The sequence below is a fragment of the Theropithecus gelada genome, chromosome 4 (assembly GCF_003255815.1).
Source record: "Theropithecus gelada isolate Dixy chromosome 4, Tgel_1.0, whole genome shotgun sequence".
Classification (NCBI taxonomy): domain Eukaryota; kingdom Metazoa; phylum Chordata; class Mammalia; order Primates; family Cercopithecidae; genus Theropithecus; species Theropithecus gelada.
In genome coordinates this window covers 123,881,204-123,905,168 of record NC_037671.1, presented here as the reverse complement: position 1 = coordinate 123,905,168, position 23,965 = coordinate 123,881,204, and the positions used below count along the sequence as shown (strand labels likewise).

General features: G+C 38.9%; 1 protein-coding gene across 6 annotated transcripts in view; it reads left to right on the top strand.

Annotated features, from left to right (window-relative positions):
- The first annotated feature begins 89 nt into the window (after positions 1 to 89).
- AFDN (afadin, adherens junction formation factor) overlaps positions 90 to 23,965 on the top strand; it is a 141,859-nt gene continuing 117,983 nt past the window's right edge. For 5 of the 6 annotated variants that reach the window (XM_025382806.1, XM_025382805.1, XM_025382804.1 and 2 more), the window contains exon 1: positions 90 to 344. In XM_025382806.1, the coding sequence (XP_025238591.1) occupies positions 240 to 344 (105 nt within the window). In that variant the 5' untranslated portion in view covers positions 90 to 239. Of the gene's footprint in view, positions 345 to 734; positions 1,026 to 23,965 lie in introns of those variants that run through there. The other variant, XM_025382803.1, reaches the window with a different exon arrangement.

Below are 23,965 nucleotides of genomic sequence, written 5' to 3'. Positions count from 1 at the left end.
GCGGGGCGCGGGAGGGTGCGGGCGCCGGGCGCACACCGGCCGGCGGGGCTGAGGCGGCGCGGCGCGGCGCGGCGCGGACTGAGCCCCAGGCGGAGGCCGAGGCGGAGGACGCGGCGCGGGCGCGGAGGCGGAGGCGGCCGGCGGGGGGCGACGAGGGGCGTCGGATCCCCGCAGACCTGTCGTCCTCGGCCCGTCCTCCGGCCCCGGCCCCGCGCGGCTGAGGAGGCGCGGCCGGGACCATGTCGGCGGGCGGCCGTGACGAGGAGCGGCGGAAGCTGGCCGACATCATCCACCACTGGAACGCCAACCGGCTGGACCTGTTCGAGATCAGCCAGCCGACCGAGGTGAGCGCCGCGGGGCGCGGGGCCTGCGCGACCCCCGCCCGCCGCGCCCCGCCCCTCCCCCCCTGCCGCCGCCCGCCAGCCGCGGACCCGCCCTCCCCTCCCCCTCCCCCACTCTTCCCCCTCTCTCCCCTCCCCCTCCCCCAGGCCCACCGCGGGCCCCGGCGTCCCCCGCAGCCCCCGTCCCCCTGCCGCGGTGGATCCCGGGGTCGCGGGGGCTGGCGGGGCGCGGCAGTCACCTGTTCCCCTCTCCGGCCGCTCACCTGGTGGCTCACCTGGGCCGCCGCCCCCACCGCCGCGAGCGCGGCGCGGCCCCGGCCTGATCCCCGGCGGCGCGGGGGGCGCGGCGGCGCGCGGGGCAGGCGCTCTCCACCTGCAGCCGGGTTCTGGCTCGCGGCGCCCCTTCGCCGTGGCCGGGATGGAACCTGGGAGGCGCGCTGTGCTTCGGGTTCACAAACTTGCAGGCTGCCAGCTGGGAGGGGAAAGTCAGTATCACAAAGTTCGGGAGCTGCGGGGTCCCTGATGGCACTGGCCCGGAATCGGACTCCCCCGAGGAAAGGCGTGCCTCCTCCACCTCTGGGGCTGCGAGGAGGGGCCCTCTGCGGTGGCCTCTGCCCGGAGGGAGGCGCCGGCCCCGGGCTGGCTCCCCGAGAGGAGGAGGAAATCACGCTCTCTCCTGGCCTGGTAACAATGGGGGTTGTTTATAACAAAGCTGCTGAAAGCGTTCCGAGCAGCTTTAAAAAAAGTGTGTGAGTCCAAGTCCACCAGGAAGGGCTCTGTGGAGAGGGGAGGGAGGTGAAGGGTCAGGGAACAACCCTGTAAATCGCTCCGCAAGGGTCGGTTCCGCGCTCTGTTCATTCGGTGGCTGCACAGACTTTAATAGCGTAAAAAACGTTTCCCTCAAGTTTTGTGCCTGTTTAGGAAGTCATTTTAATAGCGTCTATTTTTGATTTGTTGTAATAGGTGATTTATAGTTAACACTTGCTATAAAATACTAGCTCCTAGGCAACAGAACGGGTTTGGCAAATTTCAACATTCTGATGAAATTTATTCCTTTTATCATTAAATTCCACTGTATATTTTGGAGAAAATTTGACTATTGCTTCTCTGATTTCTTGATTTTTTTTGCCAGTCATGGGAAGGACTCTATTTCTTCTGTCTTCGTCTGTACCTGTGACTGCACTTGACGTGGGTAGCTAGCCATTTGTCTTAATCCTTGGTTGAATACTGACACACATCATTAGGCTCAGGTTGCCAATTTGAGCATAGATGTTATGTTAAGTTACTCCTGATTCATTCATCTTCTGTAATGATTTTACGAGTTAGGTTCTAATAAGCGAGTTAGCATTATGTACTTAAGTGTTCGTTCATAGACTATTTAGTATATCTTCAGAAAGGGGGCATAATTTAGTTTCAGGATTATGCTTTCTTTCAGAATAATGAATTCTTTTTTTTTTTTTATCACAAGTTAAAAAAAAAAATGACCATAAAACATTTTCTTGGTATGTAGTTTTTTTTGTTTGAATGGATTTTTTTTTTTTTTTTTTTTGAGAGATTTCTCAAGTTTGGTGCAAAGGAATCTTTTTTCAGTTTAATAAAGAGAATTCAGCTTTTTGGGATTTTGAATTGAGTTAGCATTTAAAAAAAATCTCAAATCAGAAACGTAGTTCATTGATTTAAATTCTATTTTAAGCACTCAGTTGAAACTTTTTATTTCTTAGTGGTATGACTAGTTACTAAAATTGGCCTGTCATTTGGAAAGCTATTTTTTCAGTTATACTGTAGGTGAAAGTTTGCTGTGTACATACATTGAAGCAAAACAAGAAGGACTTGGAAAAAAAGATGATATATTATTTCATTTACTATTTTTTCTCCCTGCTTATATCTGAACATTTCTATTTTTAGAAATTATTTTTCAGAATTGTATTAGAAGCCTTTCATAATGAAATGAATTGGTTTTTAAGAATGTCCGTATGTTGGTTTTTTAGCTTTTTCACTATGTAGTGGCTGGCTCACACTTTCTATTTTGTTTTCTCCAGAACCTTCCTGTACTATTAAATTTATTCAGGTCCCAGTTAAGCTTTGCATTTAACATATTGTATCTTTTATTATGATGTAGGTAAACTTAATATGAGTAATTCAGCCAGTATTTCAAGGCCAGCAGTTTCAATTTGCTTTGTCTAAGCTCGTGTGAATTTTTTTTTTTTTAACCATCTAATGATTATTTTTAGTCTATTTGGCCATCACAAGTTCAGTTTTTTAGTTTTCTGCAAGAACAGAAGCATTGTACTGGTCCTTATCAGATGTTCAGTAGATGTTCAACAAATTCACTGCAGGAGTTGATTTGTAGAAATAAGATTTAAGTCTTGTATTTATTTACTTGGGTAATCTTTTTATGCGTATGAGAGTATAGTTGTGGGTTTTCTTTTGTTTGTTTTTTTTCTGGTACAGTGATCAGTATCTATTTTCAAATTTTATAACTTCATTAATCATCTGTGATTGGTGATTTCAGGCAGCTTTGATAACCACTGATAATTTTGTGGTTTCTGTGTTTAGGAAGATGATAAACTTGGTTCTTTGGATTACATTCTTTTTTTAAGAAAATTAGAGTATGTTTTAACATCATCTTGGCTAAGTTTGCTTTTTCCTTTGTATTCACATTTGTGTGTAAAAGAAGGGCTTCCAAAGAATAAGCAGGCTATCACTGGAGTATTTTTCAGGCTCTTTGTCACTTGGATCCTAGATTCATTTGGAATTTGTAAAATGAGAGTTGATTTAAACCTAATGTTGTTATGTTATAACCAGGAGATTGATGCTAAGCTAACTTAATGTCTTCATTACTATGAAAAACTATAGCCCACAGAAACTCCTTAAAGTGTGTATAGTCCTTCCTTTGCTTATTTTTAATGTTATGACTTGTTTTCTTTTAGGGATTCCTAGTTAATTATGACAGCAGAGTCCTTTTAATCTTTCCTGTCCCCTCCTCAGGGGAGGGCTTCTCTGGTTATCTAAAGGTCTCCCTGTTGGTTTTAATGTACCGTGACTTGTCATTGCCATTGGTATGTCTGTCTCCCTCTCTTACTACACGAAGGCAAGAGTGTAGAATTTTCCTGAATAATTGTTGTGTGTATTGCATGGTAGGGGCTCAATAAATACTGTGTGGAAAGAATGTCAAATATGGCCTTCATGGTATATACCTTTATTCATGACAAAATATGGGATATATACTTTCTAAAAATTTAGTGGAGAGTGTTTATTAGACCAGTGAATATTTACATTTTCATGTCTTATTCTTAGTTTTGCAGGAAGCTTACACTTAAATGCAGAAATTATGCTAGGTATTGACTGTTTAGCTTCATGAGATACTTCTTAAAGTCATTTATTTTTTACTGAATTTATTGCCGCCTTCTTGCCCTGATGGTGAAAATAACCCAGAATTTATGTGGATACCTACATATGCTTTATTACAGGTGAATACATTATATTTTAATGCTCCGATTAATCAAGAAGTAATGTGGTGATTCATGTTTTCCAGAGATGTGTGTAAGAAATAACTTTGTCAGCAGAGGTAGAGTAGGAAGTCTTCAGGTGAAGTGGTAATAATTGCGTAACTTATAGCTGTGATCTATATTCCAGAGTAATATATAGCTTGTGACTATGCTTCATCATACAACTGAACTATATTTGAAACCTGTTTTGTTTTGTTTTGGTTTTGAGTTGGAGTCTCACTCTCTCGCCCAGGCTGGAGTGCAGTGGCGCGATCTCAGCTCACTGCAACTCCGCCTTCCAGGTTCAAGTGATTCTTGTGTCTCAGCTGCCTGAGTAGCTGGCATTACAAGTATGTGCCACATCTGGCTACCTTTTGTGTTTTTAGTAGAGACAGGGTTTTGCCATGTTGGCCAGGCTGGTCTGGAGCTCCTAGCCTCAGGCGATCTGCCTGGCCTCCCAAAGTCCTGGGATTACAGGCATGAGCCACTGTGCCTGGCTGTCAATAGTTGTATTTTTAAACATTGGTACTGCTAAAGATCTCTTTCTGGTGACTGATGTTATAATGAGATGGATGATTGCCATTTAGTATTTATAGGCATCTCTGTTTTTTATTTTTGATAAGTTGAATTTCATTGGTGGTTATAACCTTTTAAAAATCTTTATTTCCTTTAATAACTGGTTAAGTTTTATGTTTGATTCGGTGTGTTCTTGTGAGTCTGAGGGACAGCTCTTATCTAACAGTGTTGAGTCATCTTAGGCAAGTTTCAATTTGCTGTCCTCCTGCTAGTGAAAATTAATTTTATTTTTCATAATTTGTAGACCTCATGGAAAATAAGTATAACTATAGACTTTTATAACACTATGAAACTGTGATTGTGGTTAAATTAATAGTGGCAGAATAGCAGAAATGAGTCTTTCATATTCTTGAAAAATAGGGGTCGTAAGTGATCAAGATATGATACCAAATTGGTGGGAAGCTTAAGAAACGTTTATGGTTGTCGTTAAGGATTTGATTGAGCAATTGCAGTATATAAAGCATTATTTCTAGGTGTTGGTTAATATGGTGGCATAGACTAATTTGTTTATAAACAGTTTTACCGTAAAGACTTGAATTTTGGTGTAATGTCAGTATGTACTCATAAGTAGTATAGCATTTATTTTGATATAAACATGTTTCTTTATTATAAATAAAATGTGTATGCAGATAGCAGTTATTGAACATATGAGACTGAACTTCTCAGTTGAAAATTATTTTCAGGTTAGATAGAGTCTTGATTTCTGCTGTGTTCAAATGTTTGCTATTTCTGTTAGTTTTCTGGCTGGTTGTATGTAGGATATACCCATTCACCTTGTAGATACTGAAGACAGGGATCAAATGTATCTGTGTGACCTACATTTACACTTGCAAGTTGGATACTAAGCAGTGTGCCAAATCCCACAGACCCTTTAACCAGTTCTGGGCCTGTCAGAGTTGGCTAACACTGATGTGCTGATAGGGCCTGAAAATCTACTGGTGGGCTTCCAGTTCGTGTCTCCGTATGTAGGAGTTCATAGCAGGTGTGTGCATGTTCTCAAAATTGCACCATCTTTATTCATGATTAGAAGATTTTTCTTAACATTTCTCGTTGTGTGTAACTGGGCAAAAGCAGGCTGAGAGGTGGTCATTGCCTAGCTCAAGTCAGCTGGTTGAGATTTTATTCTAGCAACCATAAAAACATAAAATTCACTAATCATTTTGATGTATGTGATTGACCAAAACCATATTAGAATTTAATTTAGAAAGTGAATGTGCTTAATAAAGTGAGCATAAGCATATAGAGAGGTGGTTCAAATATAAGCAGGAAGGTATTTTCCCAGTATGTTTCCAAAAGTAAAGAATAATTTGAATTTTTATACTTTACAAATTTATTCGTATATGTCATGAGTGAAACTTTTGAGGAACTGAAATAGAATAGTTTACTATGGCTGGAAAAGAGCCAAAATTTTTGTGCTTTTGCCCACAAGAAATTTAATGTTAAGATGGTGTGGCTTACAGAAAATAAGAAATGTCAGTCTTGGTTGCACATGTTTACATTTTGCTATGTTTGTAGGCTGAATATACACAACTTGCTTTACCTTGTAAGCGTCAGTCCTTTCTGGTTAGACTGGCCATATGGAACCCTGTGAGTGCAAGTGGGCACTATTAATCATTATACCAGGACAACAGGCATGAACTGGAGTTGTCTCCTTTAACTCTAGGTATGAGCAGGGTGGACTTGCTGGCACTGTGTTTTCAGTTTCTGCAGTTTCAAATCTCCTGAAGTTTATTAGTGCGCGATTGACCTGGGCTGACAGGACAAGACCATTTTCACAGAATATTCAGACCTTTTTTTGTGTGTTTTGAAAACCATCTTCCTCTTCGGTAGGGTAGAAGCAGGCTGAAAAGTACATATTGCAGTTGAGGCTGGCTCTAGTCTAGCTCTGCCACCGGACTATAGTAACAGCAGCAGGCTAGGTTGTTTCTAAATGAGGAAGTTGTGCGTTTTGCCTCCTAAAACTCCACCTGAATGTACTTTTGATTTTCAGAACAGAAGAAAGATTGACCCAACATTATGATCCGTGAAAAAAATGCTCATTTGTTAGTGTTGTTTGGGGGGTGTTTTATTGGCTGAGTGGTGCAGTGGGCTGTTTTATTCAGAATCCTAGCAAGTTCTCTTGCTTGATTTCATACATGTTCTATTAAAGGAAAATCAGGCAGTTTCTGCTCTTTGCAAACTTAAAACTTTTGGTTCTTCCAAGAATTTACTTTCTCTTTATTCTTGTTTGCTCATAGTGGTACTTTCCATTGTGGCCTACTTATTATTTTAGTTCCTGATTTTTTATAGGAGAACCACCAAAAATTCTGTCATTTTTTTCACTGTTACCAGCTTTGGGTACTGAGATTTGAGATTGCCAGTTTCACCCATCTTCTTTGGCTTTGGTTCTGTATGTTAAGTAGAGAAAATGAAATGGGAGTGACCACTCTCAGACACTATCCACTATTTTAAAAACATTGTATTTTTTAAGTTTCATAACCTCTTATAAACATGCTTAGTATAAAATTCATAGATTGGGAAGATATCTTTCAAATATGTTATTTTAAATATTGTTATTGTTATCCAAATAAACTTCTGAGTGCTGCAGGCTCCTAGATGCTCGTGCAGTATACCATGATTTTACATAGGTTGCAAAGAACATTTGTTTTGCAATAATATGATTTTACGTGAACTTTTAAATGAGTTATTAGGTTACATTACATTACACTTTTTACATTAATTTCATTGGCAGAAACTTGGAATTATTTTTAAATTTTTTTTATTTCTGTAGGTTTTTGGAGAACAGGTGGTATCTGGTTACATGAGTAAGTTCTTTAGTGGTGATTTGTGAGATTTTAGTGCATCCATCACCCATGCAGTATACACTGAACCCAGTTAGTAGTCTTTTATCTCTCAACCCTTTCCCACCCTTTCCCCCGACTCCCCGAAGTCCATCGTGTCATTCGTATACCTTTGTATTTTCATAAGTGCTCGCGCTTAGGAGTGAGAACATACGGTATTTGGTATGCCATTCTTCAGTTACTTCACTTAGAATAATAGTCTCCAGTCCCATCCAGGTTGTTGTGAATGCCATTAATTTGAATGATTTTTTGTTGTTGTTGTTGTTTTCGTTTTTTTTTTTTTTGGAAGGGTATAAAACATGATAGATGGAACAGTGGACATACATCTTGAATAACAAGTCACGGTGCATCGCGCCATGAAAACACCCCTCCTGCCACCCGTGGAATGATTATTTTTAAGAGACATTGGGAATAAAATCAGTTGTGTCAAGGATTCTAATTTGAGCTTACTTTATTTTCATTTCTGCTATCCTCCTTTGGGAGATTCTTTTAAATACTTTTCATACTCTCCACAGTGGAGTGGATTACATCCCTATAATCCCAGCACTTTGGGAGGCCAAGGCAGGAGAATTCCTTGAGCCCAAAAGTTTGTGGCCAGTCTGGGCAACACAGTGCGATCCCATCTCTACCAAAATTAAAAAAAAAAAATTAACAAGCAGGGTGGCACATAACCTGTGTTCCCAGCTTTTTGGGAGGCTGAGACAGGACGATTGCTTGAGCCCAGGAGGTCAAGGCTGCAGTGAACTGTGAAGGAACCACTGCACTGCACTGCAGCCTGGGTGACAGAGTGAGACCCTGTCTCAAAAAAAAAATTTGTCTGCCTTGCACTTTGAATGGTTCTTTTACTCACGTGTGATTTTCTTCCCTCATGTTGATTATTAGGAAAAATTGATTCACTGAGTTATGCAGATCTACTAAATGTTGACAAATTTCCTTAAAGAATATCAAAATGTTAACTTTTGTTAATATCACCACTGATCTCATCAGAAAAATTATAAATATGGGGAAGCTCTCAAACTCTCAGTAGTGGATAGAAGTTTTTTTAAAATTTTCATTTCAGAGCTCAAATTTTATTATTGACATCCCTGTCATAGGTAGCACTTGAAGAGATAAGCTTGCTTTATTCATTTTTGACAAAATGTCTGTCAAATATCCAAGCCTAAATAAGCACAGTTGTTCTTTCAAGTGAAAAAATGGTGTTCCATGAAAGAAGTGACTGATTCAGTTGCTGAAATACTTTTTTTTGAGACAGCCATCAAGCTGTGGTATGCAGAAGTAGAAGGGCTTTATGTACGCCCATTTTGGCACATAATTGAACAAACAAACATGTACTCAATTTTCAAGGAAATCAATCATTTTTTTCTGTTGTATCAAAGACATTCTTAAGTGAAACTGGCTTTTTAAAGAAGTTCGCATAGCAGTAAAACATACGTTTTGTATATAGTGCATTTTGATGCTACTGCCTTGATGTGGTGCTAAGGTGCCATCAGCTATACTCATCATTGCTTTGACCATTCATGCAAATGCCAACAAAATGAGAAAGGCTAGTACTGTCCAAGTATTATTAAGAAAATAGTTTTGATCTCACGGATGACCTGAAAGGGTCTCAGGGAACCTTGGGGATTCATGGACTGCAGTTGATGAGCTGCTGCCCTAGAATGTGTAGTGATGAGTTTTAGGGCTGATTTAAAAAATATGTGTGTTCTAAGGTAGATGTTATGGTGTTTTCCAAGTAAGGCTATGATATAAACGTATAATATTTTAAAATGTGAACATAGAGCTCATTATTATGGAAGGATATATTTCAACATAGTTATTTTACGCATTATATATTTTCTGTATTTATAAATGCCTCCTTTTAATTTTTAGTTATCAGTGCTAAGATGTACACATTTACATTTTTGTTACTTGAGAATACTGGCCACAAGCTATTAGCTAGAGTAATGACCATCAGCTTTTATTACTTGAGTTCACTTGGGATGTGACCTAAGCCACACCTAGTTATGGGACATTTTCAAGTTCTACTTATAGATCTTGTAGTGCAGGGAGCAGTGGCGTCTCATGTATTCAGCACAATGTGGAGTTATGCTGTTGTTTAATGTGGCTTAGACCTTCCTTCTGGCACTTGTCTGCCCTTTCAGTCTCCATCCCCCAAATACAAACTCTTGAGTTATGCCAACCATCGGCTGTCTGAGGACGTCTTTTTTTCCTACTATGTTTAGTTGTATTTTCCCTTAGCTTATTTCGTGAGAAACAGACACACACACACAGACAGTATTCTATGTTCTAAGACCCATCGTGCACATATGGGTTTTTAATACTTCAAAATAATATGTGGATATATTTAAAAAATGTGTGATAAAAACAGAATGAGTACTGCATTTATATTTAAGATTAGCATCACTTAAGATTAGTTTTATTTCTACTTAGTGGCACCTTGTTTTGCACAAAATATATTGTGTTGTTAATTTATGGATGAGTGCAAATGCATTTTGAGTTTTCAAGTCACCAGTTTAATTATTATAGATAACATTACTAAACTATTATGATGGTACACAATTTTTAACCATTTGGTGAAACACGCTTCTTATGATGGTACACAATTTTTAACCATTTAGTAAATCATGCTTATTAGCAAACTTTGTTTTAGTTTATCAGGACAATTAATACAGATGAAAAATCCTAGTTGGTGAATATATGAATTTGTAATGATTCTTTTGTAAATCAGCTAAGCTTTTGCTTATTCAGGAGAAGTCTGCCAGGAGTACCATGGACAGTGTTTTTACTGCATTAATATTTAAGACCTCAAATATTTAAAAATGTGTTTTTAATTTAAGATTGGCAAAGGTGACTTCAGTGAGTTCATAGTACAATTAATGTGGCTTTTGTGCCAAACTTGCTGATATTAATTTATAAGAAATTTTATTACCTTCATGACATTGTTAGTTTTGAGAATATGAAGGACAGTGAAATTAAGACTAGTAAATCAGGAAAAACGTTAAAAAAATTTATGATATTTTATGGCTGATTTTTAAAGTATATTCTTGAACATGTGAGCTAGTATGTTTGCTTCACTGTAGTAAGATACAGTTAAAAAATACTTGCTTCTTTCCATTATTCAAATATGCTTATTTTAGAGCATTTGGAAAAATACAAACAGAAATAAAGGTAACAAATTACCCAGTGTTCTACCATCTGAAGAAATGAGTTGCTTTTCAGGCCTTTTTTTTTTTTTTTTTTTTAAAACATTTTATTTTATTTTGGAAAAAAGTTTGTATATATGTTGAGCTGTATCTGCTTATTAGTTGTTTGCATCTTTTTTTTTTTTTTTTTTTTTTTGAGACGGAGTCTCGCTGTGCTCCCAGGCTGGAGTGCAGTGGCCTGATCTCGGCTCACTGCAAGCTCCGCCTCCCGGGTTCACGCCATTCTCCCGCCTCAGCCTCCCAAGTAGCTGAGACTACAGGCGCCCGCCACCACGCCCGGCTAGTTTTTTGTATTTTTAGTAGAGACGGGGTTTCACCATGTTAGCCAGGATAGTCTCGATCTCCTGACCTCGTGATCCACCCGCCTCGGCCTCCCAAAGTGCTGGGATTACAGGCTTGAGCCACCGCGCCCGGCCAGTTGTTTGCATCTTTAGTACTGAATCGTGTTTCTTAACCATGCATCCGTCAGGAATCTAGTTTTTAAAATCACGTAAGTTATTCTGGTAGTAATTGTAATACATCACATGTAGTGAACACAAGTGATACATTCCTGACATTAGTGTAAATGCTTTGTGTATGTTATCTTTTTATGTTCTCCAAGCAGTCCTGTGAGGTATGTCCTTTTGCTGTTCCCATTTCTGGATGAAGAATCCAAGGCACAGGGAGATTAAATAACTTGCTTAAGGGTATGCAAAACTAGTAAGCCACAGAACAATGATTGGAACCCACATCCCCTGATTCTGGAACCTTCTCTTAACCACTATGTTTGTAAAATCCAAAAATTTAAGATCACTGCAATGAAACCAGTGTTTGGAAGTTTTATAGGAAGATAATATCTAAGTAGAAAATTTAGAACATAATTTTCAGGAAGAACCACAGGCGTAATGTGATAAAACATCTTTTCTGTTTTATTTGGATCTTGTACTTACGTGCATATACATGTATATCACACATAAATACATGATGTATTGATTTTCGTCTAGACTTTTTAAAGCCCTATTATAATTTTGTCATTCTAATAGTAGATTCTGTGTTTTGTAGCCTAGGTGACACATGCCGTATTTTATTTTGTAACTATATACAAACCTTGTATCTTATATAGCAACCAGAAATTGGAATATGAGTGAGGAGTTCAGTGAAGAAGTCTTGATAGCTTCACTGATTACTTTCTTATGCCTTTAGGAAAGAAAGGAGGGCAAGACCTACCCAAGGTTCAGATGCCTTTTTGACAGCATTGGCTGTGATGCTGCGTTTGTGGAGATCCTCGTGCCTGCCCTCGCCATCTTGCCATCTGGCTTAGTCCCTGTCCTTTTACTGGGCTTCCTCTTGGTGCTGCCCTGCCAGACTTTGCTCTGGATGTTTCCCTAGCCCTTCCCTGGTCTGTGCTTACAATTAAACAATAAACAAAATGTGTTTATTCTGTGACTCTTGGAGACTCTGGTTCTCCTTACTGCCATCACTCAGTTAAATTTTGTGTCACAGACTTTTATTTACACATTAACTAGCAATTTTTCCCCAGATAACATTTGAATGTTAACAATCTTCAAGAGATTATTCTTTATTACTAACAGTTACTCAACATCTATTGAACAAATATTTGCATTTCAAGTGAGAAGGGGAGGATCTTAGATACAGTGGCCTGTTGTACCTTCTTACGTCCTACAGCCTGTCTTCTCTGGTGATGAGCCTTTGTTTTTTCTTCTTGAAAGAAACAGTGAAGCTTGGCGTGTAGCCCTGGAAGAAGTTTCTAGGTAGGAAGTTAGGAATATTTTTCTTTCATGAATCATGGGCACTCTGAATATTTGATTTTAAGAACCACATGTTAGCCTGTCTGATTCTGTGATGAGAATAAACGAAGAACTACTCATTCTGCTAGTGTTGTAGGATGCTTAGATGCAGGTAACTTCAATTGTTCACCCACTATATTTTCCTTATGTGTATCGGTTTAATGTAGCATTTGCTTTTAGATTCTTGAGGCCAATATTCTTGCATAAAATATAATTTAACTTCAAAAACTTTTTTTTAACCAGGTGGCACCCAACTGTTTATAATTTGTGTAGCTTCTGAACAGAAGCTTCTGATGAATCAGTAATGTTAACATTTTATTAGTGTAACGGCATTTTAGACGTTTTATTTTAGTATGTAATTACAAATGCATGTGATTGGTATCACCAGCTTGATATTTGAGAAACACTTCAGGTTTTACATTAAATGTAATGGAAATTATTGTTTTCATGAACTGATGCCTATGAACAGCTAACGTTTCGGAAATAGTTATGTGCCTGTTTCATGGGCCGAGAAGCTTGGGAAATTCTGTTGCTTTTTTTTTTTTTTTCAATAATGGCTTAGCCCTGTTAAAATTATGGACATTTAAATATTTTTCTTCAATTGTAGGGATTTATCTGAGGATAATGTACTTATTCAGACTGGTATTTGTCGAGAGCCTGTTAGGAGTCAGACTTCGTCAGAGATGAAGGAATGAAGTAATCTGTGATCTCAAGGGAGGAAGTGAACGGTTATCTAATGAGCTTGCTGTGCCTTAAGAAGAGGGAGCGGTAACTGGCACTGAGATCTGGGGCTTGAGGTTGACTCGTAGCCCTCCCACTCAGTACATGTGTTCCTTTCTGTCTCCGTTTCCACATTCGCTCACTGAGTGGTCACCCACTATATGTGAGTTTTGCTGAGCATGCGACACTTAATTGGCACATGGTCTTTTTCTCAAAAAGCTCCCATTTCAGTATGAGAGATAAATTGGGGAAAAATGGCAGTAGTATGGTAAATGCTCTGTTTGGGTGATGGGAATCAGGCACATGTTTACAGACTGGAGTCTTTAGATGAGAAGGAATATTCTATGGGGAAGGGGACCAGCATTCCTGCAGCAGAGATGTATCCTCTTTGTACCTACTGTGTGTACACACTGTGCTAGCACAGTGGTGCCATGCTGAGCAAGAGGAGCGCTGCAGCTGCGGCAGAATCTCATTGTGGTGGAAGACAGGCACAGCAGGCAAGCAGTGTGTTCAGTGCTGTGAGGAGGGGAGACCTGGTAGGTAGCTCATGGGCAGTGGACCTTTCCAGGACTTGTCTAGTCAGGGAAGCTTAACTGAGTTCATTTTAGGAAGTGATGTTCATTCTGAATCCTGAAAAATTTGTAGGAAATAGCTGGGCAAAGGGGTAAGGCTTGAGACCTTATTTAAAAATAATTCAAATTGGTTGAATCTGTGTACAGACGTGTGTGAATACGCAGGCCCATTTTGTGGCTTGCAGATTGTACTATTCCTAGTTATTCACTGTCCTCCTTGTAAGAGGATTGTATGGCCTTTGCCCTTATTGACATCACGTTTGACCATGTGACTTTCTTCGGCCAGTGACAGATACTGTTTCTGAGCAGAAGATTGGAGTCCGTTTCATGCTTCTGTGTGCCTTTTTGTGTCATCTGTGAATCAGTGTGTCCCATGCTGGGGCTCATTCTTGAACCGTAGTGCCAGAATGAAGATGACTAGATCAGAGCTCCAGCTACTCACAGAATGATGTTACCATGAGAAAGAAATACAGCTTTGCTGTTGTAAGCTACTAAGATCTTGGGGCCATATGTTTTCATAGCATCATGTTGTGACTGAGAAGAATACTATATGTGTGTCTGTGTGTACAGGCGGGTGTACATACTAGTTGGTTTGGGGCTGAGGAGCCAGTTGCCAGTTATGAAACCAAAGGTGTAAACCATGGTCAGTTCTTATGGGCCTTGTAAGCCAAGTTAAGAACATTCACGAAAGAACATGAGGAGGTTGACAGTTCAAATGGACCTCCCTGGCAGCTGAGTCTGTGGAGTAAAGGAGGGGAAGTTAAGAACATTCAAGCTGAAAGAACGTGAGGAGGTTTGCAGTTCAGATGGACCTCCGTGGCAGCTGAGTCTGTGGAGTGAAGGGAGGGCACACTTGAAGGCGGGACCTTCAGGCCTTCCTGCGCTTGTGTCCATGAGGTAAAGGCCTGAACTAAAGTAACAGGGAAGGAGAAAATGAAACTGAAGGAGGTAAATTGGAATTTGGAGACCGATGAGGAGATTGCCTGAGAGAAAGGAAAGCAGTCCAGGGAAACCCCAGTTTTTTGCTTGGCTGCTTTGGGTAGGTGATGGTGTCATTAACTGGAATAAAAAATGTCAGTGATAGATTAGATTTGAGTGAGGAAATAAAAAGTTCTCTTTGAGATATACCAAATTTGAGGTGCTTGTGGATTTCCCAGAGACGTCATCCTACATAGGCAGTTAAGAGGAAGAGAGCCAGGGGATTCAGGGTGATTGTGGTAGGTAGCAGCTAGCCAAGGCATAGAGGAGACTACGAGGAAAAAGTTGTGTGAAGAGAGACAAGAACCTAGGACAGAAAGCCTTAGAACAAAATATCCTGTGGGCTGGGGAAGGGGAACTGGCTAACTATACTGGAAGGGAATGGGCATAGAAGTCTAATACAGGAAAAAAATATATATACCGTACAATGATGTCAGAGAGAGGAAAGTTTAGAAAGTGTCACCTACTAAACTTTGTCCTCCATGATCTTGCTTTAAAGTTTGTTAAATTGCATTTAATTTAATTTCTACTCTCTGATTTTGCTTTAATGTTTTTTCGGTATCCTCTTAAATGCCCCCCTTCCTAGCATTCTGTAAAGATTCCTATTCTTTGATCATCTGTGATGTCTGTAATATATCAGAGTGTTTCAATTTATGTTGCTAATTTTTTTTCTACTACTGGGAACATTTTTATAATTGTTATCTATTTTATTACTTCAAGAGCCCTCTGAATTCTCACCAGTGCCTTTCTTTTGAGATCCCGTTCCTCTGGGACTTTGCAGCTGCCCTTTCATTCCTTCTTTCTTACTTCTCTTCCTCTCTGTCCTTTCTTCCTACCTTCCATTCACTCATCTTTGGTCTTTTCTGTTCTGTTAAAAGGTACTCAGGTTTTATTTTTTAATTAAAAAAAAACTTTGCTAAAGTTTTGTAACTCTTCATGTTTTATCTCAACATTCATTCAACAAACATTTCTACTCCCACTTCCTGCAAGAATTGTCCCTTTCCCCTATCTGCTCCTGACTCATCTAACCCTTGTCTTTCTTGCTTCTATCCCCAAAACACTCCTAGAACTACTTTTCTTGATAGCCTTGAGTTCCTGATTACCAAAACCAGTTGCCCACTGTGGGACCATAAAAGGCTTTATTTACCACCCCGTTTTTTTTCTTGGTAATGATACTAGCCTCTTTCTGGAGCTATTCTTTCCTTATCTCCTTTAGTTGATTCCATTTTGCTCATCTCTCAGGACAGTGTGTATTGTAATGCTGGATTCTCGATGTTCTTCTACTCATTCTCTCAATGAAAAAATGCCCCGTAATTAACTATGGGGCCATAGGGCTGAGGTCAGGGAGGCACACTGATAATGACTCTAGCTGACATAGTATACTTAGCATTTATTGACTTCAAACTGTGTATGCTTATTTAGATATTTAAAAATTTGGCTGGCATTCCTGGGTCACAGGATCCTCTGCAAGATGGGTTGATGGAGGGCCTGATTTCATGGTAACTGCTATTTACTGTGCTGTCTTCCTTCCTCTACTAGGATGTATTATTTCACATACTTGGTTTCATCTCACTATGTTGACATATTGCTTTCATCACAGAATCTGGACTACATATTTCTAGGTGAAGTAATCTAGGTTATGGTTTGCCTATACTAAAATCCAGTATTGATTTCCAATTTTAGATTGGCAGTCAATTGAGAATATTGCTCAGGAAATGCTGGCTTTTGCTGTTTTTCAAGTCCTCTGCCTTGGTGGTTGTCTTTAGCATCTCCAGTGAAGTTTTATAAAAATACATGAACTTTTAGTCGTTTGCTACTATCTGTAAAAAAAGGTATAGAAAACAAAACTAAAACTGTGTTTGATTTTGGTGGCCAGTCTTGGAAGAGAGGAACTGAGGAAATACAATAATAACCAATGAGTAATGGCATAGGATAGGGGAGGAAAATAAATTGAATCCTGGAGATTCAGTAGGAATCAAGTGCACTTGGGGAGCTGACTTATTGGTAGCTGACAAAGTTGGGATTTGACTTATTGCTCCAGTATTCTCTCTCAGATTAGCCTATGTGAAAATATTACCCCCCCCCCCATTGTAAACGTGATTGGTCTCTTTGCTTCTAGTCCATTCTCTACTCAAATGTTACATTAATTTCCCCAAGATTTCATCACCTAGAGGACTCCAGATTGCTAAAATGCCCCTTTAACAATTCCTGACCTCTTCACCCTACAATATGAGAAGAAAAAGTTGCTCTGGGGAAATCTACTTACAGTCAAGGGTGTGACAATATTCCTCACTGAATTAAGCACTAAGTATAAGAGAGTTGTTTTATTCCTAAGATTGACGAATGGGCATTAGTACTTGTACTTAAAAGGGTATTGCACTAAACTTGAGCTCTTTGAGGGCAGAGACCAGGCTGTGTGGTCTTCCAGAGGAGGACACGATGTGCCAGTGGATAATTGAAGAATGCATGCATTAAGAAATTAATGAAAGTTGATCAGTAAGGGCATAACTGTCATACATAAACTCAGCACGGTAAATTTGAAACCTTTTATTTAAAGCTTTGAAAGTGTGGCCCCTTGCTGGGCTTGTGTGAATTTCTTTAGAAATTGGATAACTTACAGCAAAAATTTATTAAATATAAGTAGCTCATTGCAGATATTCATGATTTGGTAGTACATTGTAAGAAATAATAGATTTATTCTGAGAATATGCTGCTACTTTTCACCTGGTACTATAATCTGCTCATATAATTAGAACCTTTTGTGTTACCATTTCAATATCTGACTAAAGGAGAAACACCTTCTTGGGATAGTTACTGTTGAAGACTAATGTAAGCTTTTTCAGGTGGGCAGTAACTGACCTGTTTTACTCAAAGGGAAACTTAAGTTTTATAGCAGGAGATATGGAGAGCTTGTATTTATTAAGATTTATGTGGGTAAAATTTAGTTCATGTTTTTTGAATGGAGTCTGTAGGGTAAATTTGAAGGTCTCCCTTTTGCCTCTGAATTCTGGCTATCCAGACATAGCCACTGTAAGGAGTTTTTAAGTGTGTCTTTCCCAGTTTTGCTCTGTGGACTCAAAAATGAAGAGTGTGTGTGTGTGTGTGTGTGTGTGTGTGTGTGTGTGTGTGTTTTGAGATGGGATCTTGCTGTGTTGCTCAGGCTGGTCTCTTAAATCCTGGACTCAGGCAATCCTCCTGCCTCCCAAATAGCTGGGATTACAGGAATGCACCATTTAGCACAGCTGTATTTGAATTTTATTTTACAAAAATTGGATCATAGAATATATACTTTTCTGCAACATGCTTTATTAAAGAAATTCTCCCATATTTATATAAAAGTATGTATAAATATAATTCTATCTTTTTAGTAGCTGTATAATCCATGTGCTAGTCATTTTCTTAACGATTAATGAACACTGACTATTTCTACAGTACACTGTTTCAGTAATGCTGCTATGAACATTTTTGTGCACATATGTTCCTATACTTGCGTATTTGCATAAAATAGATTCCTATGAGTGGAATATGAGTCAAAGGCTGTACTCGTTGAAAATGTTTATAAACTACCAAGTTATTCAAAAGGTAGGGGGCCCTCCAGTTTATGCTACCACTGTTGTGACTATGACCCTTTACCTAACACTGCATATTATGAATTAAACTTTTCAGTCTGACAGGTAAAAAGTAATGTGTCATTGGTTTTAAAATTCATAATTCCTTGTTCATTGTTGAGATTGAGCATTCTTTTCTTTTCTTTTCTTTTAGGACAGGGTCTCACTGTGTCACTCAGGCTGGACTGCGGTGGCGTGGTCATAGCTCACTGTAGCCTCCACCTCCCAGGCTCAAATGATTCTCACGTCTCAGCCTCCTGAGTCGCTGGGGCTATGGGCATGTGCCACCATGCCCGGCTAATTTTTAAGAAATTTGTATAAAGGTGTGGTCTCACTGTGTTGCCTACACTGGTCTTGAACTCTTGGGCTCAGTCTGCCTGCCTCGGCCTCCCAAAATGCTGGGATTACAGGCATGAGCCACTGCACTTAACAGGTCATCTTTCATGAATGTTTCTTGCCATCTTTATTTTCTTTCTCTGCGAAGTGCCTGTTTTCCTGTCAAGAAATTTGTTTTATTCTCATCAGTTTTTGTGGAAAATCCTTTCTAAATAAACATTTTGACGTTTTACTGTGTTTATAAATAGTTTTTCCTACTCAGTCATTTTGGTCTTCTAATTTTATGGTGTTTTTGCTATTAAATGAATATTTCTTTTCTTGTCCTTTCTTTCTTTCTTTTTTTTGAGACAGAGTTTTGCTCTTGTTGCACAGGCTGGAATGCAGTGGCGCGATCTCGGCTTACTGGCACCTCCACCTCCGAGGTTCAAGCGATTCTCCTGCTTCAGTCTCCCTAGTAGCTGGGGTTACAGGCAGATGGTATTTTTAGTAGTGACAGGGTTTCACCATGTTGGTCAGGCTGGTTTCGAACTCCTGACCTCAAGTGATCTGTCTGCCTCGGTCTCCCAAAGTGCTGGGATTACAGGCGTAAGCCACCACGCCTGGCCTAACTGGGTATTTCTTACGGCTTTGTTTTCTTATTTTTAAGGGACTTGAAATTTGACTAAAAAGACTAAGCGAGCACTTATTTTTTAAAACCTGAAATATCTTAGTGTCTTAGTCTGTTTTTACACTGGTATAAAGAACTACCCAAGACTGGGTAATTTTTATAAAGGAAAGAAGTTTAGTTGACTCACAGTTCCACGTGGCTGGGAGACCTCAGGAAACTTAACAATCATGACAGAAGGCAAAGGAGAAGCAGGCATCTTCTTCACAAGGTGGCAGGAGAGAAGTGAGTGCAAGCAGGGGAAATGCCAGATGCTTATAAAACCATCAGCTCTCCACTCACCGTCACAAGAACAGCGTGGGGGAAACTGCTTCCATGATCCAGTCACTTCCCTCCCTTGACATATGGGGATTGCAATTGGAGATGAGATTTGGGTGGGGATACACAGCCAAACCATGTCACTTGAGTTACAGCTGATAACTAGGACCCCATTTCTTTTACATTTAGTAGGTACCAGTTTATCAGAGCTTGGGCGGTCTTTTTTTCCTTAAATGAGGTTCAAATCTGTTAAACTCTCTATTACTGGGCTGCGTGGTATTGGAAGAAGCCTTGGATGTAGGTTTGTTAATGAGGTCTTTAAATGTTGACTAGTTTAGATGTTTTAAGTCCCTAATTTTTAATATGACTACAAAAATACTAAAATAATTTTACTTCAGTGACATTGAGAAGATTCTCAAAATGAACTATGGGATGTTTTTTCTTTTTTTGGGATAAATGAACATAAACCAAACTCCCTGAAAACCAGTGCATGAACTTTTAAAAGTTCAAAAATAAGCCATGAGCTTTGTAGAAATTAACCTTACTGATAGTTGTAAATAGTTAAGGTTGTCTGATTACTTATTATTGACTTTTTATTTGTTGTGATGTATGTTTATGATATGGCTTTTTTTCAGTTTATTTCCACAAACATCACAGTAAATAATAGAAGATTGAACAAAGAAATATTAAAAAAAAAAACAAGTGTTTTGTTTTCTGGTGTATCTTAGAGAACCTTGTATGTGATTTGGGGGAGGAGTATAGGATGTCTAGGAAATGGCATTTTCAGGGGAGTTAATCTATTAGAAAAGTCATAATTAAAACTCTGAGTTAGTAGAAATCAAATATTGTTTAATTCATCAACTGAATCTGTATTGAGACATTCAATAATTGTATTATTGTTTTGCCAGTTTAGTTATTTGATTGATGCAAACCTGTCGTCCCTACAATAAAAAAATAGTGAGGTATGTCTGTACTCTATCAGTTTAAGTTGTTTAATTTTAAAGATGAAAGTTAAATTTTAGAACCCTCTTCATTTGCTTTTTTACCTTAAGTGGGGGTACACTCTTAACTTCACGAAAACCACTCTCCTCAAAGTCATCAAAGACTTGCATGTTGCCAAATCCAGTCACTTCATCTTCTGACGCAGCAGCAGTTGATCCCGTCTTCTATCAAATTCTTCCTTCACTTGGTCTTCCGGACTGGCCTGTTGCCCTGACCTCAGGGTCTGATCCCCGCACACCCTCTTTTCTCCACTTATTCCCTAGGTGAAATACTTCTTTTTTGTGGTTTTAAGTGCTAATGTATTCCAAATTTACATCTCTAAGTGTGGCCCTTGTTCTGAACTTCAGCCCTATATAACCAGTCCCTCACTGGACAGCTCTACTTAGGTGCACTCTAGGCATCTCAGAGTAAGCCTGTCCAAAACTGAACTCTGATTTCCCACCACCGTACTCTTACCTGCTTCTGCTTCAGCCGTCTCCTAAGTCTTAGTGAACAGCAGCTCACTTTACCAGTTGCTCATGTCCACAGCCTGGCATTCTTCTGGATTCCTTTCTTCTCTCAGACCATGATCATATCTAATCTTAACAGCAGATTCTGTCAGCTCTACTTTCAAAATATTTTTATAATTTAACCACTTCTCACCATCTTTGCTTCTTACTACTGAATTAATCCAGGCTAACTTCTTCTACCACCTGGGCTGTTCCAGTAACCTCTTAGTCTTAATTTAATTTATTTCATTGTCTGCCTTTGCCCCCTTACTGTTTTCTACACAGACATATACTTCTAAACCTTAAGTTAAATAATGTTTCTATTCAGACTCCCCAATTTTTTTTAATCACTCAAAGTGTACCTTGACCTACAAATCTTACTCCTAATACCGTTTTTTCGCTTCTGGCCACAAGGAGTCTCCTTGCTATTTGTCAGTTATGCCAACCAGGATTCTGCCTGGGGTTTTAGTACCTGTTCCCTGGGCTTGGAGTGTTCTTTCCCTACAATTAGGCTTTGCTCAAGGATCCCAGAAATCTTTCTTGATTTACCCGATGTGAAATTGTGAGAGTAGCACTTTGGTGAAACAAGAGCTCCTCCCTAAATGGCAAGCTTTTTGAATACCTTGGCTTGAGTTTGTTCGTAACTGTCGTGGTCACATTTCTTTGACAACATGTTCCATGCCTAGCAGCGATTCAGACATTACAACCAGTCTCTTATTTCATTTGATTCCCACATCAGCAAAGGATATATTACTATTATTTACATTTCTTTTAGTTAAATAGCATCCAGAAAATTTAAGGAATTAAGAGTTATAGACATAGCGAAAGGGTTTTCTCTCTCCCTTTCTGCCTCCCGCAAGAAAACTACTGATGTGAAACTTCATATGAGTAGATAGTTTTTTTTAACGGCTTTGCAGTATTCCGTTGTCTAAATAAATCGTATTCTATCTCTATCCCTATCCAGAGATTGATAAATTGTATATACCTTTCCACTGTTACAAATATGGATTTAATGAACACTCTTGTCCATGTTTTCTTCTGTACTGATGTAAAATTTTTAGGATGAATACCTAGAAGTGGAGTATTTAGATTCAGATTTTTTGGGTCCTGTGAAATTGATCATTGAAATGGTTATACCAATTTATATTCCAAACTTCAGTTTTCACCCTCCTCAATATATTCAGATTTGTTGATATACTCTAAAGTATTTGAAATAATAATTTCAATTTGTTACCCTGATTTCAGTAAGTGAGCATGTTTTTCATACGTTTATCTAGCCTTTACTTCCCTTTAATTGGATTTCTCTTTTTTACAGACTCAGCTGTGTATTAAACAGAATGTTTATTTTGTATTCTTTATTGTATAGTACAATGATTACTGATTGTTTAGTCTGCCATGTTGCTGGAACTGGGTGTGTTCCACCCTTATTTTTATACAGCAGGATGAGACGCAGTGCTGCATAGTGGCCGAAAGTGTGACTTGTTTCACAAGTGCCGGAGTATGAATTCTGGCCCATTGGTATTAGCTCTGTGAACATGGTCAATTTACTTGATCTTTCTTAGACCCCATTTCTTTATCTGTAAGACAGGAACAGTAATAACACCTACCTTATGCGGTTGTTGTGAAAATTGGAGTAGATAATGCATAAAAAGTACTTAGCACAATGTTTAGCATAAGGCAGGCATTTATACTCTTGTTATTTGTAGTGCATTGTCATCATTACTATTTGTTCTTTTTCCTTTCCCTTGATTTTATATGTTTATCTTTATATCATGTAATGTAATATGTGGGGGAGAAGAGATTTCTAGCAACATGTTTAGGTTTAGTATTGTATGTTCTAGGTTGATTCTGCATTCTTGTTTGTTGCTGTTTCTTATTTTGTGTTCAATTATAGCTAGAAATGATAATATCTTCTTCAAGAGTATCCTTATATGAGATATCTTAAACAGTGTGACGTTATAAAAACAGAATCAGTGATTTTGAGGTTTTTGTTTCATGGAACTTTATACATCTTACCATATTCTTGCCATATTCTGTATCCCTGTCTTTGAGTTCATGACTATTGTGTATTCCATTACTTACCTAGGGAATTTGTTCCAGAATGTACTTTTTAGAAGTCTGTATGTGTATGTGTTAGCCTAGGATATTTATTTAACAGTATAGAAGATTCTCAAAAACAAGAGTTGAGAATATTATTCTAGTGAACAGAGTGTTTCCATAACATTAAATGAGAATCTGCTTCACTGATTGATTCTTTTCACCATAATACTCTTTTGCAAAGAGAATTAATTAAGAAAACTTACTTGAACAGTGAGCTAGTTTCATCAGTGTCACTTTTCCTATCGAGATTCTATGTTCCTTTTGTAAGTTACTACTGATAAGAATCCTCCTACACAGCTTGACCTCCTTTCAGAAGTCCCTGTGCTGATTCACACAGCTTACCTTTTTGTTTTTCTCATGCCTAGTCCTAAGTGACATTCCAATCTGCTGTAGTCATTTGGTAATGCAAAGAGTGAAACTGGAAGGGTAGGCAGGAGGTACCGGTTGGCACCAAATACGCCGTTCAAGATCACTCATGATACCAGGGAGAGAATGTCAGATACTTGAACCAGAACAGCATACTGTTTTGGTTTATAAAATTCTGGTTATGAGGCAGTAATAGTCATATTACTCTATCTCAGAATTATTCTGTTTCTCATTTGTTCTTTTCACCTCTGCCCCAACCTTCTCTTTCATGGATGTGTTTTGTGTGAAATGTGAAAGGTCTTAAGATAGTGGAGGCTTGAAAAAACTGCCTGTGTTTTAAAATGTGCTTGTGTTTGTTTCCTAATGTGGTACTTTGAAGATATTTTGGGTTTAGGTAAGTTGCTTTAAGTTTGGTTTTTCTTAATTGGAGTAGGTTGAGTGCTGTGAATTCAATTTTTAGTGTACTATAAAAAGATAGGTGGAAGCACTTTGATTGTAGGAAGTTTCTTTGAATCACTTGCTATAGTTTGAGTGTTTTCTTTGATGTGAAACTCACTGTAAATCCAAGTAAATGATGTTCATACACCAATGTTGGTGTATATAATTTGTATGGTACATTATCTTCATCATTCAAATTT